This window comes from Prunus avium, chromosome 5, assembly GCF_965620075.1.
Source record: "Prunus avium chromosome 5, drPruAviu1.hap1.1, whole genome shotgun sequence".
Lineage (NCBI taxonomy): Eukaryota > Viridiplantae > Streptophyta > Magnoliopsida > Rosales > Rosaceae > Prunus > Prunus avium.
The window spans coordinates 23,072,825-23,087,781 of record NC_142288.1 but is presented as its reverse complement, the minus strand read 5'-3'; the positions used below and the strand labels follow the sequence as shown (position 1 = coordinate 23,087,781).

Genomic DNA, 14,957 nt, shown 5'->3' with positions numbered 1-14,957 from the left:
AATACGCTTTAGTAAACCTCGAATTTGCCATGAAATATAAAGAAGTCTGATATAATTAGTTCAAAATGTTCTGAATTACAGTCTAGAAAAAAGCAATTTAACTTTTTCTTCAATCCAGAAATTACTCTGATTGATTGTCACGCCAATGTTTGGTTGAAGCAAAAGTTTTCCTGTCGTATAAAAAGACTTTAAAATTTCCACGACGATAAAAGAAAGAAACGTATCAAATACAACAAGATCGGACGGCCACGAACAAATCAAAATCAAAATCCCAAAAACCAAATCCGAAAATCAGAGCCGTTGAGACTGTTGACCAGTCGTATAACACAATCAACTCTGAATTCTGTGTCACAAGACTCGAAACGAAACACAACTACCACCAAACAAACCAGAAGGCCAAAATCCAACGAGTGGTCCTTCCCCGTATATGACTCAGTGAGTCAGTGACTCGTCTTCGTCTGCTAGTCAAAAAACCAGCTGCCAGCGGTAGCCTCATAAACTCTGTATCAATTTACCAAAATAGCCACTCGTCGTCGTTCCACCCACTGCCATGCCACCTATATTTATTGACTATTTTTCCACATAAATAATTATAACGAACTGCTTTATATATTTTTTTTATTCTCTCCATTCTCAGATTCTTATAGAGAGAGATAGGAGGAAGGAAGGTCCGTACGATCCGATTGAGATTTGATAATGGCGGCAGCGAAGTATAAGTATCTTATTGAAGTGGAGAAGGCGAAGGAGGCTAAGGACGGGAAGCCATCGCAGGGACCTGTGTATCGAAGCCTGTTCGCTAAAGATGGCTTTCCGCCTCCCATTCCTGGATTGGACAGTTGCTGGGATGTTTTCCGGTACTAATTTTTTTATCCGAATTTCCTGCTTGGTTTCCGAGAAAGCACAAGAAAACGAAAGAAAATAAATGAGGACTGTTTTTTGCTTTGGCAGTTTGTTGTTTGATGCAAATTTTAAGTTCAGGAAAAAAAAGAAAGTAAAATAAGTCAACTGAGCTGTTTTGCTTTGTTTTTATCGGACTCTGAATTGCGAGTATTTAGAATTTGGTTTTACGAATGAATTTCGTTTTTACTAGACTATTTTTATGGGTGATTGAGCATGTTTACGATCTTTCTACTGGGGTTTCAGAGAATTTGTGTCAAATTGTGGATGAATTTGTTTTTGTGGTTGTGAAGTTTGTTGCTTTGACTCGCACAAAAAAAAAAAATGCCTGAGACAATTCTATTGCGTGATCAATGCGAAAAGAAATGCAATAAGTTCAGTCTTGGCCAACTCTGAGTGCTGCAGTAAAATTATCAAAGTAAAAAAATTTGTTTTTGTCATACTAAAATGCAAAATGATTGCTAAATTACACATCACATGCTCTGTTTTCAATCCGGCAGCTTAAGTGAAGAAGTATGGTTCTGGGCCATGCTTGTTAAAGAGCTCTGCTTGGTTCTGGATATGGGTTGGCTCAATTTTACTAAGACAGCTTAACAAACTCTGATCTATCCAGAAAATTGAATACAAAGTTATTTTATGTATGAATTTTTATTGTTTGTAAGTTTTCTTACTTATTTTGCAGTTTGTCAGTGGAGAAAAATCCTGGAAACCCAATGCTTGGTCGTCGGGAGATTGTGAACGGGAAGGTGTAATTTCATAGTTGTAGACAAGCTATGTCTATCCTTTGCCATAGGTTGCTTTCTAGCTAATTCTTTTGGCTTGTAGCTAATTTGTGAAGTTTTGTCTCTTTGCAGGCCGGTAAATATGAGTGGCTAACATATAAAGAAGTATATGACTTCGTAGTAAAAATTGGAAATTCCATTCGCAGTTGTGGTGTGGGGGAAGTATGTGATCATCGTTCTCATTGGCTATTTTATTTTTTATTCAATACTTTGCAAAATATTGCCCCGTGCAATTTATGCGAACAGTATAATTTAATGTAATTATGGCGGATTACAGGGAGACAAATGTGGTATATATGGTGTCAACTGCCCAGAATGGATTATGAGCATGGAGGTATGCTGTCTTTTTTCCATTTTCATTTTCCTTTGTAAATTCTTCCATTTTTTACCCAACCCGTCAGTCGGTAGAAAAATGTGTACTTGATCAAGCAGGTAGGATCATCACGCCCTATTTTGTTTTGTTACTGCCCATTTTCCACTGATATGGTTCATAAAGAAAAAAGAAACGGTCCTCACTGTCCATTGTGGTATCCTCTTGAATTCTGAAGTTATGAGTTTGCATTGGGAAAAATATCTTTTGTGTTTGGTATCTCTGCTTAGGCTTTCACATTCTCTGAATCTTAGCTCATTCATTTGGTTATTTTTACATAAATGTCCTTTGTTCTTGGAACCTTTTATTAATAATATAAATCTTACGCTTCAGTCCGAAATATTAAATGAAAATCTTATGCAGGCTTGCAATGCTCATGGACTCTATTGTGTGCCTTTATATGACACTCTAGGTAGGCATATCTCTTCTTTATCATGTAGCCCACCCCAATCAGTTGGGTTCAAGGCTTGGTTGATATGAATTGTGGTGCATTCACCTTAACTCTCAATTCATGATTTTTGAAATATTGTTTTATTTGTTTCTTTTCTAATCTCTGATATTTGGTTTAGGTGCTGGTGCTGTGGAATTTATCATTTGCCATGCTGAAGTTTCAATTGCTTTTACAGAAGAAAAGAAGATACCTGAGGTAAATGAGTTTTATATCAACAATTGTATTACTTACTACCGTATTACTGTGGCACATTGGAGAAAACTGCTGTCATATTATACTTACAACAAAGGTCGGATATTGACAATCATTGCCTAAAAAATTCTAGTTGGTTTGAGAGTAAAGGCATTTTTAAGCTTTGAGTGCTCATTCCGGTTCTCTTATGTGTACTGTATATTTTTCTCTTTCAGCTGTTGAAAACATTTCCTAACGCGGCAAAGCATCTGAAGAGTAAGTTGCTGCATATTTCTCATATTTTTCAAGATTCCTTGGTATGTGTCTGTTGTTGTCAGTAAAATAACTTCTTTATGTTCTTTAATTTTTCTTCTTTTAATCATGTAGCACTTGTGAGCTTTGGCAAGGTTACACCTGAACAAAAGGAAACACTTGAGAAGTATGGAGTAGCATTATATTCTTGGAATGAGTTTCTGCAACTGGTGGGTTGTTCTATCTGATCTCCCAGTCCTCTTCTCATGTAATAAGTCATATTGGTGAACCAAAGAAATTTATCTGAAAAGAAAAGAAGGACAAAGACCTCTAGATCACTATTATGAAGAAATTATTTGTGAAATTTTTAATGGAAGTACTCCCCTTCAGTCGGCCGAACATGGTTTAAAAGTTGCAAATGGTGCTTCTCTATCTGTGTGGAATTACCAAACTTCTAATCAAGATAATGTGTATTGTGTTCGAGGCAGGGATGTCTGGCTGTAATTGTCGTGTTTCGTGCATAGTTTGGTTATTTACACATTTCCAGAAGATCAGTAATTTTCATTTTTCTGGTTTAAGTTTTAGATCTGTTCCTGCAGGGAGATAATAAAGATTTTGATCTTCCAGTAAAAAAGAAAAGTGATATCTGCACTATAATGTATACTAGTGGAACAACTGGTGACCCCAAGGGAGTATTGATATCCAATGATAGCATCATTACACTTCTGGCAGGGGTGAAGCGCTTGCTAGAGAGTGTAAATGAACAGGTGATTTCCTTTTCATCTCAACTTACATACCTTATTTTGTGAGAACATGAGCTGGTTACTTTCGTTTTAAGGATGCTGACTTTTTACAAAATATTTTTCTTTTTCATTTTTAAAGTTGAACGAGAAGGATGTATATCTTTCGTTTCTTCCTCTTGCACATATCTTCGATCGCGTGATTGAAGAATTATTTATCTGGACTGGCGCCTCAATAGGGTTCTGGCGTGGGGTGAGTACAATTACTCATTGCTCTTCTCTAACCATAAATTATAAACCTGATATTACCTTATTTCTTATTCTGCAGGATGTCAAATTATTGACTGAAGACATTGGGGAGCTGAAACCGACCATCTTCTGTGCTGTTCCTCGTGTATTAGACAGGATCTACGCAGGTACCGTTTAACTGTGCATGATTTTAGCCATGGAATTGAGACTTCTTACTCATTGATACAATTATATCTTCAAATGAATCCACAATAATTTACTATATCAACTATTACGCTCTATAATTGCTTTGTGCATTTCCAGGCTTGACACAGAGGATTGCGACAGGGGGCATCGTGAAAAAGACAATGTTCAATTTTGCATATTCATAGTAAGTGCCATTCTTTGCTTATCATAATTAGTAAAATATAATTTATTATTGAATTTGTGAACATGTTTATTAAGAAAACAAGCTTGAATCTATATTTGATCTTATCCCTTACTCCCATATGATTCTTACTTTGTAAACAAGATATTTTATACTTGCATGTTGATAATTATTTCTTTTCCCTAAAATATCTTATCTATTTGTTTGCTGTGCATATACTACAACATGTGGATTTGCTGCAAATTTAGTTACCCCTACCCCTACTTGATATTTTGGCTCCAAGTAGAGATCAAATACGTATGTTTTTAATGGCAGTAGATAACATAATAGTTTTTATTACAACCTTTTGTGTTTCACGGTTTCTGCAGCAAGTATCATAACATGCAAAAGGGGCATGCACATGGGGATGCTTCTCCAATTGCTGACAAAATTGTGTTTAGTAAGGTGGTGAAATATTTCTTTTTCTTCCCCTTCAACATGCTTCATTGATATGAACCATGATTGTAACCATATTCTGCTTATTCAATTGAGTCTCATTTATGTTCTGACAACTTCAGGTAAAGCAAGGGTTGGGCGGTAGGGTGCGGCTTATTTTGTCTGGGGCTGCTCCTCTTTCTACTCATGTAGAAGCTTTCTTACGAGTGGTGGCATGCGCTCATGTTCTACAAGGATATGGTAAAGCCATCTTCAGCAGTTATTTTCATGGGATTATAAAAGCTAGTCTTTATTTTCTCAATGGCTTTATTGAATCTTTCTGCATTGCTTTTACATTGATAGCCTTTTCCATATCAACGTTATTGCAGGTCTGACAGAAACTTGTGCTGGTACGTTTGTGTCACTGCCAAATGAACTGTCAATGCTTGGCACAGTGGGTCCTCCAGTTCCAAATGTGGATGTATGCCTAGAATCTGTCCCTGAAATGGGGTACGATGCCCTTTCAGATACACCGCGTGGAGAAATATGTGTAAAGGGAAACACTTTGTTTTCAGGATATTACAAACGTGAGGACCTCACCAAAGAGGTCATGATCGATGGGTGGTTCCATACAGGTTTGTCCATATTGATGAATTTTGTAGTATGGTATGGCTCTCATGTCATTGACTGGAAACATTCAACTTTGCCTAAAATTATCTTTGCATCAGGTGATGTTGGTGAGTGGCAATCAGATGGAAGCTTGAAAATCATTGACCGCAAGAAGAATATTTTCAAGCTTTCACAAGGAGAGTATGTTGCAGTTGAAAACTTGGAGAATATTTATGGACTTGTTTCTGATATCGATGCGGTATGCCTTTCTTCTTTTGTATTTATATTTCAAAAGTATTTTATTTCTGCCTTTGATTCTCATCCACCTTGTTAAATAGAAAATGTTCTTCCAGATATAATGACTTGTGTGATAAATTGATACATACATTAAAAGGTTGTCAGCTATCTTTGTGTGAAAGAAAGAGAGAGTTGTTTTAGCTGTTGGAAGGATACACTAGTCTGATGACTTAGAGTTCATTCTCTCAATTTTGATATGAATTTATACTTAGTCTGATGATTTTTAATTTTTTTTGTCAAATTTAGATATGGGTTTATGGGAACAGCTTTGAGTCCTTCCTGATCGCAGTAGTTAATCCTAACAAGCAAGCAATTGAAAGTTGGGCTGAACAAAACGGTGTATCTGGTGATTTCAATTCTCTCTGTGAACATACAAGGGTGAAAGAATACATACTTGGAGAGCTCAATAAGATTGCTAAAGAGAAAAAGGTTTCTGCTTTCTCAATTTGAGTACCTTAAATGTTTAGTCATGGGCCACACTTATTTTTGGCTGTTGGAAAATCTTTGGAAGCTTTTTGTGATTCTATTGTGTTGTTCGTGGCAGTTGAAAGGCTTTGAGGTTATAAAAGCTGTTCATCTCGACCCAGAACCATTTGACATGGAGCGTGACCTTATCACTCCAACTTACAAGAAGAAGAGACCCCAGTTGCTTAAATATTATAAGGTACCTCTATCCTGTTTCCTCTAGGAATTTTTCTAAATACTTGTATTAACAATGCACATAACGTGAAAGGTGTGGTTAACACACTTGTACCACTATGGTAATCTGATCTACACGACTTGATTTATACTACAGTCATCGTAATTTCGGCATCACATTGACACAGTTATAATATATTCTTAGCTTCATCGCACAGTATCTGATATAAGGACCTAACATTACTTATGTTCTGTGACTGTGTCAATACATGGTTTATGTTTGTCTATCCATTATGACACATGAAGCCAGGATGGGAAAGATTGTAATAGTTGTTGTCCCTGTTGCATAGATCATCCGTTTGGAAATCTGTTTAGACATATATACGAAAATTCCCATTAATTCGTGTGTGTTGCCAGTTGTTCCTGATGCCTTAATTTCTAATTAATCGTTGTTCTCTGCTCAAAGTCTTTAGTGCATGGATTACTTCATTAACGGATGCTTAGACAGTGATTAGTTTCTATGAGTAATTGTTGGTTTGGTTACTTCTTACAAATAGAAAAGTATATTGATTTTGGTGATAGTGCTGACTGAAATTTTTTGATGCACAGGAAATCATTGATAACATGTACAAGAGTGCAAAATAAGCCCTAATGCCTGAAAGATTTACTTGAGGAGCCTGAAGACCTTGTTCAATTTGACAAATTCGATTCTAGTTTATTTTGTGACTGTACATATGCTTATTTGTACACCTGATAATTTGTGTACCGAATTTGGATGTACTTCAGAAAACTACTGATGTATGTTTATGCAAATGGGCTAAACCATTAACTTTGATTTTTCTCTTGATCAATTTGCTGCGATATTCGTTTGGAATAACCCTAGAGGCAACAATGTCATATCCAAACTTTTTTTGTTTTTTTCTGAATTATATACAAACTTTTTTAATTCGAATAATTTGTTTATGTTTAAAAGTCCACCTTGAATATGATTTATTTACAACCAATAAGCAATTGTCATGTTGGCATATCAGTTTGTTTAAAAATATTCAATTCTTCTTTCCTTATCGCTTGTATTTATAAAAATAAAATAAAATTCCATTGTCCAACCACCATATTTTTCGACTTATGCATCAGTCTTTTGGCTTTGCCGACTAGCTCCACAGTTTGACTTGTTGGTTTCTTTTTTCTTTTCTTCTTTGTTTAAAATCTAGAAATGAGGCGTTTCCTTGTGATCCCCAAAAAATAAAGGAAAAAAAAAAGTTAAATAAAATAATTCTACAATTCTGGCCCAGGGTGTAGGAATTTATGGTTGGCCAAATGTTTGAAAATTTCGACACAAGCATGCCGATGATAAGGGAATTCCTTTTACACATCCAACGCACATAAAAGTTTCAGAGAAAAAGGATGAACAATGGGGCAACATGTTTGTCCAAAAAAAAAAAATGGGGCAACATGTTTCTCAAGACGTAAGATCTCAAAACAATAAGACAATACGAGTCATATTAAATACACATGGAAACTACAAAAGGACAAACCACAAAGCAGCACGTCGCTTTCTGTTATCAGGAAATTCATCTTACACATCCACATCTATCAGTGCAATATATCACATTGTCGACTAACTCAAATCTCATTTTCTAAAGTGGCTTGTGGCCATCTTTGGAAAAGAAACAGAAAAAGGATCTTAGCTATGCTACGATTACAGGATAGAGCAATTGTGTACAAAGTATAAGATATGATGGTAGACAAGTAGAGCATACATGCGCCAAAACATGGCGACTAATCTGCATGGAACTGTCGGAACTGCTCCGGTTCAATCTGATTGTGTGTTAGGTAATACAACGTCCCTATCATGAGGAGGAGCACGGGATACTGATGAGTACTGTAGCGCAAGTAGCTCCTCCCTGCTATACTTCAATCTTTGATCTGGTTCATAAAGTTTAGTAATGAAGTTAGATGATGCATATAAATATGCTACCGCCATAAAAAATTTAATTTAAAAAATAACAATGTTGATATTATATAAATTCTACCTAAAAAGCATGGCAACACGGGTACTTCCTGCTTCTGCTTCGCTTGTGAAGCCTTTAAAGTTGATCGTGAAGAAGATGCACTCTTAGAAACAATCTGCTTGGACGGAAAGATATGAACAAGTTCATGCCTTACTTCAATATGAGGATGAGTTTTACAAAAGGATGAGATTGCATCTTCAGTCAAGAGCCAACAACCCCTCAGGTCCATCATTCTTAGAGTCGAGGGGGGTTTATAAGAATTGAGCCCAGAATTTGTCAGAACACCATCGCGAATGCAAAGATTTGTCAGCTTTGGCATAGATGATGTATAGTTAAAGGAGATGTCTGTAAGAGAAACACTTTTAAGTGATAACTCGCGTAACTCCTGGAAATTTTTTAAAGGGTATAGAGCTGCCTCCGTAACTTGCGTATCTACCAAATTCAACCGTTCCAAATGTTGGAGACTTTGAAGTGCTGACAGAGAGAGGACTGGATCTGACTCGGGCCCAAGCTGGTGAATGACACCTGATAAAAGGAAAAACACATATTATGTCTCCATTTCATGCAGCTGAAAACTGTTCATTTTTATGTATGCAGTTGACTACAAAATAATTTCACCTAACCGCATGGAGAAGACAGAATAGCATACAGCCTATTTACTAGATACCAGATTATTCAAGCCCTCCTTCTATCCTTATCATTGCATACTGATGAAGAAAACCAGAGATCTAGCATTTGTATCATAAACCCATACCTTTAATGTTTGTATTGCTCAAGTCGATAACCTTCACAGATGGCATCATGCTCATATATGAAATGGCAACATCATCCACTGATGTGTGAGATACTGACAAAAACTCAAGATTGGGTGCATGTCCAGTTAAAGTTTCAACTCCAGCAGAGCTGACTCTGGTGTGGCTAAGATTTAGATATTTCAAATTTACTCCAAAACATGCAATCAGTTTAAGGGAATCATCCCCTATCATACTACGGCTGAGATCCAAATGTTCCAGAGCATTTAGATGAGATAAGAAGTAGAATTTGTGAAGTGAAGAGTTGGATACATCCAAAAATGTCAAAAAAGTTGTTTCAATATAATGGAAGGCTACAAACTCATCCCCGAATGTAGCCCCAGAAACAATAAGCTTGGTTAAAGGAGCTTTATTATTATCTCCTTCAAGTAGGGTATTAATTGTACAATTACTCATGTTCAGACATTCAAGGGATGACAAATTTGGCAACTTCGTGACATTGGTCCAAGCTAGATTGAGGAAACTCAACTTAGGGAACATTTGAAGAAAAGCAGCACCTTTGTCAGTTATTTTACTCCCCCATAGGTCAAGGTATTGTAGTTTAGTAAGTACCTGAGGAAAATCATCACAAAACATGAAGTTGAGAAATGAAATGGAAAAGGGTAGATAGAATTTAGATATCCAGTAAGCAACTTCTCTAAAACGCAGCATAAAAAACATTGGATGAAATCAAGAACCATATATGGTTGCAACGAGCAGATAACTATGCGGCAGCACAGAAAGACAAATCAACTTCAGCTGCTAAGATATCAGGGCCAAATTCCCTTATTCAAACCACATAAAAATATACTACAGCAGTTTCAACCAAATGCAACGTTTACAAATATCAAGTCTTGACTTCTGGGACAGCCTAAGACGAGCAAATGGATACCAACAAAATACAGTGAGACAGTCACAGAAATTCAAGTGTCAAATAATGTTGAATATGAGGTTCACCAATCATCACAAGGAAATTTGAGCTCACTTGATTCCATAAACATGCAATCATAATCAAGTAATGAGAACTACAACCAATCAATGTTTCAAAAACATGTGCAGAAAGAAACAACTGAATACTAGATTTACCTGGAGAGAACTCAGTGCTAGATCAGTGACAGGCAAACCACCCAAGTCCAGGACAGACAACTTTCTAAGTGAAGAGAGAAGCATAACCCCATTTGCAGACACACCAGTTTCAGAAATGCACAATTTCGCCAAAGTTGTAATAGTTAGAAGATGCCTAATGCCAGCATCAGTAACCTTGAAGCATCTAGAAAGGTCCAACTCCCTCAAACTCTCCAGCCCTAATTCAAACCCAGTAAACACTTCAAAATGTAAGACATTTTTCAAAACAGAATTCTATATGAATGCTAGCATACACTAACATGATTAAAATTTCAACTTTTTTAGCCATAAATTAGAAACTTAAAAATAAAACAAAATCGAAATACCTGCAATAGGCCAAAGAGCAGAGGTAGTGAGTCTACGGCAATCAGAAAGATTTAAAGATCGCAAGTAACGAAAGGCTCCTATGTATGCAATCCATTCGGCATCAACAGAGCTCTCCCCTCTTAGATCAAGCTCCTCTACGCTGTGTTTGAATAATCTACACCATATGCCCACAACCCATTTCATTTCCATGCGCAAGTAATCGAATTTCTTTGAAATCAAGTAACTTTTATAAGTTTTAATAGATTAGACACGAGTTTCTCGGGAAACAAACATATAAAAAAAAGGTGAGAAACGTACTCGAGCAAGGAAGGGAAAAGGATGCGACGGGAGATGAGACGGCGAAGGAGAGAGTCGGCGAGCTGAGAAGGCAAGCGCTCAAGAGTCCGTCTCTGCCTCCGCCATTTCTCGATGCTGTCTCTGCTTTCAGAGGCTGTTTGTAAGCAAAGCTCCACCAATTGGTTCTCCATTTCTCTGATTCTTTTCTCTCTTTGCCTTGTGTCTTTGTGTTTCTGAGAGATGTGAACGAAAGTCAGAGGACAAAGAAAACTGGGCTCGATTTTTTAATAATTTAGTTAAGAAATTGGAGGGTAATTAAACGGTTATTTATTTATTTATTTTTCAATTACCCTCCCTTGGACGAATAAATTGAAAATAACATAAAATTTTAAAATGATAAAATTTAAATTTTTATTATTTCAATTTCTGGCAATTGAAGATTTCAATGTTTAGATTTAAGTATGTCGAATTGTGTAAATGGCACTTTGGAAATTATGAAATAACCTTTATTTTGGTGGAAATTAAACTTGGGAAATTTGATGCCCCAATTTCTAAGATTTTTTCCGCGCATCATTTAATAAATTACACGCTTAAGTTGTCAAATAAGGGAATTGTCAATTTCTCCTCTTAAATTGTTGGTTTGAGTCACAATGAATTATCAGTGTATTTTACCAAAAGAAAAAAGAAGTGTAAAGAGCATAAGCAAAGGGGCACATGTTTGTCACATGCTAAGCATGAAATGGGTACATGTGTTTTGTCATGCCACCACATACTAATTAGAAATTATTGTGTGTATTTGGAGTAATTTTTAGGTGTTCCGGGTACACCACGTGGCTGGTGTACCATCCTATAGACGGAGGACATATGGAATATTTCCAATGCAGCCCGCCACATGTAATAAAAAGAAATGCAGTAAGTTAAATAATAATTCCACATGTCTTATGTTTATTGAATGGTACACCAGCCACGTGGTGTACCCGGAACATATAAAAATTTCTCGTGTATTTGATACGGTGAATTCTATCAGGTGAATTATTGTTGATATCTAAATGCGAAATTCCAAATGAATCAAGACTCAAAATATAATTTGAGTATATTGGATGCGCTAGATCAGGTGAATTCTATCAGATGTTTAACGTCTCAGAATGCAGCTTCTGAGAAAGAAAAGTATATATATATATATATATATATATTATTATTATTATTATTTATACAAAACAAGCAAACAGAGGTTGGCTTTCAGATGACTGATGAGGTGAGAATATTTGATACGCTGAATTAGCATGCCATGAAGAACACCGCCCAAAAGGGGTCTGACAATACGATACCATAATCAAAAGGTACGGCGGAGCAACCAAACTTAGCATAGATGTAGAGTCACTTCACTGGAGCCATTCTAAAAAGGGATAAATTAACACTACTTTGTTTGGTGAAAAAGAGTTGTTTTGTGGTCACCGAAATGGCAGAAGTTGAAATCTGACCCTGACTGTGTTTTTTTATGGAATTCAGAGAACCTGGAAAATGGCGATGTCGAAATTATATATTGAATGAAACTTGGAGCCAAGTGATGTTTGTCGGTATTTTAGTTATGATGGAGCCATGCAAGTCGTCAAATGAAATTTGTGACAACAGAATCAAACTCTAGTTTGTACCACTTACACCACCTGCTGCTGGGTTCAAACTTCAAAGGATTCTTTCGATCGTCATACTCATACATTAAGAACCCAGATAGCTTTTATCTCTTAAAAGCTACTGCCTGCTTGCTTTCTAGTCATGCTTAACATGCATGCATGCGTGCATTTCCCATGTATTTGGTAAAGGCCAAAAAAAAGAATTAAATTTTCACAAGTGTGCAAACAAAAGTAGCACTCAAAACCAAAAACCAAAATACCAATGAAGGGTGGGGATTTCGTATTTAGGGTTGAAGCCCTGCGAGAGTTACGTGTTGTTCAAATTGCTACAGCCACTTAGGGCATCCACCCAAACATTCTCTTTACTTGACCGACTCACGTCTCAATTTCAAACAAATATAAAAAATATATAAAATACAAAATAAAAATAGCAAATTGGCCACTAAAAACTTGAAGGGTTAAACAGAGGTAGCTTTCGGTGGTAGCAGCGACTCAGGGCACCAGTTGGTTTGATTTGAGCCCTCCTCCTCTCCTCTCCTCCTCTACAAATTCACAACGCCACGTCACCATCTCCCGCCGAAACCCAAACACCTTGGGGTTTAGCCCTGCCGACAACGTGTCCTCTGCCCTCTCCCAAAACCCCCGTCATCAAAATCCCCTCCCACCCTTGAATGAACCTTAAAAACCAAGACCGCCTTTCCCCATTCAACCCCCAAACACGTGTCCTCCATCCAGCCCACCGTCCCCCTACTCGACCGTCCCGATTTCAGCTCCTTCCCCTGTTTAAAAAGACTTTCTCAGTCCTCTGTTTTAGCTCACAAACTCAAACTAAGTACCCTGAAACACATGAAAAGAAAACAGAGGAGGACTGACCCATCCAATCCAGTCCACCCGATTCAATTCCTCCACGTAGAGGTTAAGTCCGCAAGGCATCGATTCTGGCTTCGAAGATTGCTACATGAACAAGAGGCAGATAAGCATCACTGACCGCACTTCCCGCGAAGCCGCCGCCATTTCCTCATCCCACGACCCTTCCTCCAGCCACTGCTCCTCCGACGGCCGAAGCACGGAGGAGGAAGAGGGCATGTTCACAAGGAGCTTATGCCTCTCCTACGGCTCAATCTCCGTCATGGGAAGGCGGAGAAACATGAAAGACGCCGTCTCCCTAGCGAAAGTAGATTCGTACCAGTTCTTCGCCGTGTACGACGGCCACGGCGGCTCCTCCGTCTCCAACGCCTGCCGCGACCGCCTGCACCACCTCCTGGAGCAGGAGGTGGAGCAATGGAAACTAGGCGGCAAGGGAGCGGTCGTTTGGGAGAAGGTCATGGCCGCGTGCTTTACCAAAATGGACGAGGAGGTCCGCCGCGAATCCGGCGGGACCCCCGCCGACGACGATACGGACACAAATTGGGTGAACACGGTGGGGTCCAGCGCGGTGGTAGTCATGGTGGGGAAAAATGAGGTAGTCGTGGCCAATTCTGGAAACTCACGTGCCGTCCTCTGCCGGGACGGCGTCGCGACTCCCCTGTCACGTGACCACAACCCGGACCGCCCCGACGAGCTGGAGCGGGTGGAGGCGGCGGGCGGGAGAGTGATCAATTGGAACGGCTGCCGCGTTCTGGGAGTTCTGGCGACGTCGCGGTCGATCGGTGACCACTACTTGAAGCCGTTCGTCATATCGGAGCCGGAGGTCACGATCAGCCAGAGGACGGAGTGCTGCGATTTTCTGGTGATCGCGAGCGACGGACTTTGGGATGTCGTAACGAATGAGTGCGTGTGCCAGGTGGTGAGGAGGTGCCTGGATGCGCAGACGAAGAGGCAGTTTTCGGAGGGGATGAGCGGCTCGAGCGCGGCGCCGGCGAATGCGGCGGCGCTGCTGGCGCAGCTGGCTTTGGCGCGAGGTAGTAAAGATAATATTACTGTTATCGTAGTTGAGCTTCGTTGAGTTAAATTTTACATCTACGTACTGTGTATTTATTTTGGGGTCTGGTTTTGTTTTTTTTAATTTGGTATTTCATCGTGTTTTTGTAGCATGCACTAAGCTAAAGTTTTGAAAAATTGCGATTTTTGTCACGTTTGTATACGTTTAAGGTTCAAAATCCATTTTTGTTTGGTTAGTCATAATTAAGCTTACAAATTCAATGGTGGGAGGTGTTTGTGGAGAGAGGGAGATGAGAAAGGTGAGGTGGTCAATGTGGATCGTAATCTTTTTATGCCATCCTTCTTATAATTACTTAATTAAAAATGAAGATATGATATGTATTAGCTATTCCATTCCCGCAATCAACAAATTTATATCGCTTGACATGAATAACTTCACTCTAAACTGTTCTCAAAATCAACACTATCACATGACATGAACAACTCCACCACTGGCGGTACCACTCACAAGACTATGGTGGGTTGTAGCCTATGTTGATTTTTGAAGAAAAAACAAACCTATATATACGGCAAACTAGCAACTACAAAACATTAAGGAAATATGAAGTCTAATGGTTGTTTAAGGAAAGGCAGCAACTGCCCGTGTATTTGGCAACTTCATTTTAGGAGTTCCATG

At 38.4% G+C, this 14,957-nt stretch overlaps 3 protein-coding genes across 4 annotated transcripts; 2 read left to right on the top strand and 1 right to left on the bottom strand.

The window, feature by feature from the left end:
- Positions 1 to 330: 330 nt before the first annotated feature.
- Positions 331 to 7,071, top strand: LOC110760616 (long chain acyl-CoA synthetase 4-like). Of its 2 annotated transcripts, XM_088253366.1 has the most exons (20): positions 331 to 486; positions 638 to 854; positions 1,580 to 1,643; positions 1,752 to 1,841; positions 1,957 to 2,013; positions 2,413 to 2,461; positions 2,619 to 2,695; positions 2,908 to 2,947; positions 3,059 to 3,153; positions 3,523 to 3,690; positions 3,806 to 3,916; positions 3,992 to 4,079; positions 4,216 to 4,282; positions 4,648 to 4,723; positions 4,837 to 4,954; positions 5,083 to 5,328; positions 5,422 to 5,561; positions 5,846 to 6,028; positions 6,144 to 6,263; positions 6,848 to 7,071. In XM_088253366.1, the coding sequence occupies exons 2-20, from the start codon at positions 697 to 699 to the stop codon at positions 6,881 to 6,883; spliced, it is 1,983 nt and encodes a 660-aa protein (XP_088109492.1). In that variant the 5' UTR covers positions 331 to 486; positions 638 to 696; the 3' UTR covers positions 6,884 to 7,071. The 2 variants fall into 2 exon arrangements, with proteins under 2 accessions (XP_088109492.1, XP_088109493.1); XM_088253367.1 differs by lacking the exon at positions 331 to 486 and having other exon boundaries at positions 512 to 854.
- Positions 7,072 to 7,712: 641 nt separating this feature from the next.
- Positions 7,713 to 11,045, bottom strand: LOC110760668 (Leucine-rich repeat (LRR) family protein). The gene is made up of 6 exons (XM_021962972.2): positions 10,791 to 11,045; positions 10,493 to 10,647; positions 10,128 to 10,345; positions 9,005 to 9,614; positions 8,272 to 8,775; positions 7,713 to 8,164 (listed from the first exon to the last, which is right to left on the bottom strand). Exons 1-6 carry the CDS (start codon positions 10,958 to 10,960, stop codon positions 8,052 to 8,054), a joined length of 1,770 nt encoding a protein of 589 aa, XP_021818664.1. The 5' UTR covers positions 10,961 to 11,045; the 3' UTR covers positions 7,713 to 8,051.
- Positions 11,046 to 12,864: 1,819 nt separating this feature from the next.
- LOC110760633 (protein phosphatase 2C 51-like) lies at positions 12,865 to 14,591 on the top strand. The gene has a single exon (XM_021962934.2). The coding sequence runs from the start codon at positions 13,359 to 13,361 to the stop codon at positions 14,343 to 14,345; it is 987 nt and encodes a 328-aa protein (XP_021818626.2). The 5' UTR covers positions 12,865 to 13,358; the 3' UTR covers positions 14,346 to 14,591.
- The last annotated feature ends 366 nt before the right edge of the window (positions 14,592 to 14,957 follow it).

Excerpts from the sequence above, each read along its gene's own strand:
- LOC110760616 (XM_088253366.1), top strand. The coding sequence starts at position 697 with ATGGCGGCAGCGAAGTATAAGTATCTTATTGAAGTGGAGAAGGCGAAG. Across the intron at positions 3,154-3,522 it reads GGAATGAGTTTCTGCAACTG|GGAGATAATAAAGATTTTGA; the intron begins GTGGGTTGTTCT and ends CTGTTCCTGCAG. Across the intron at positions 6,029-6,143 it reads AGATTGCTAAAGAGAAAAAG|TTGAAAGGCTTTGAGGTTAT; the intron begins GTTTCTGCTTTC and ends TGTTCGTGGCAG.
- LOC110760668 (XM_021962972.2), bottom strand. The coding sequence starts at position 10,960 with ATGGAGAACCAATTGGTGGAGCTTTGCTTACAAACAGCCTCTGAAAGC. Across the intron at positions 9,615-10,127 it reads TAGCACTGAGTTCTCTCCAG|GTACTTACTAAACTACAATA; the intron begins GTAAATCTAGTA and ends GATTTTCCTCAG. Across the intron at positions 8,776-9,004 it reads GAGCAATACAAACATTAAAG|GTGTCATTCACCAGCTTGGG; the intron begins GTATGGGTTTAT and ends TCCTTTTATCAG.
- LOC110760633 (XM_021962934.2), top strand. The coding sequence starts at position 13,359 with ATGAACAAGAGGCAGATAAGCATCACTGACCGCACTTCCCGCGAAGCC.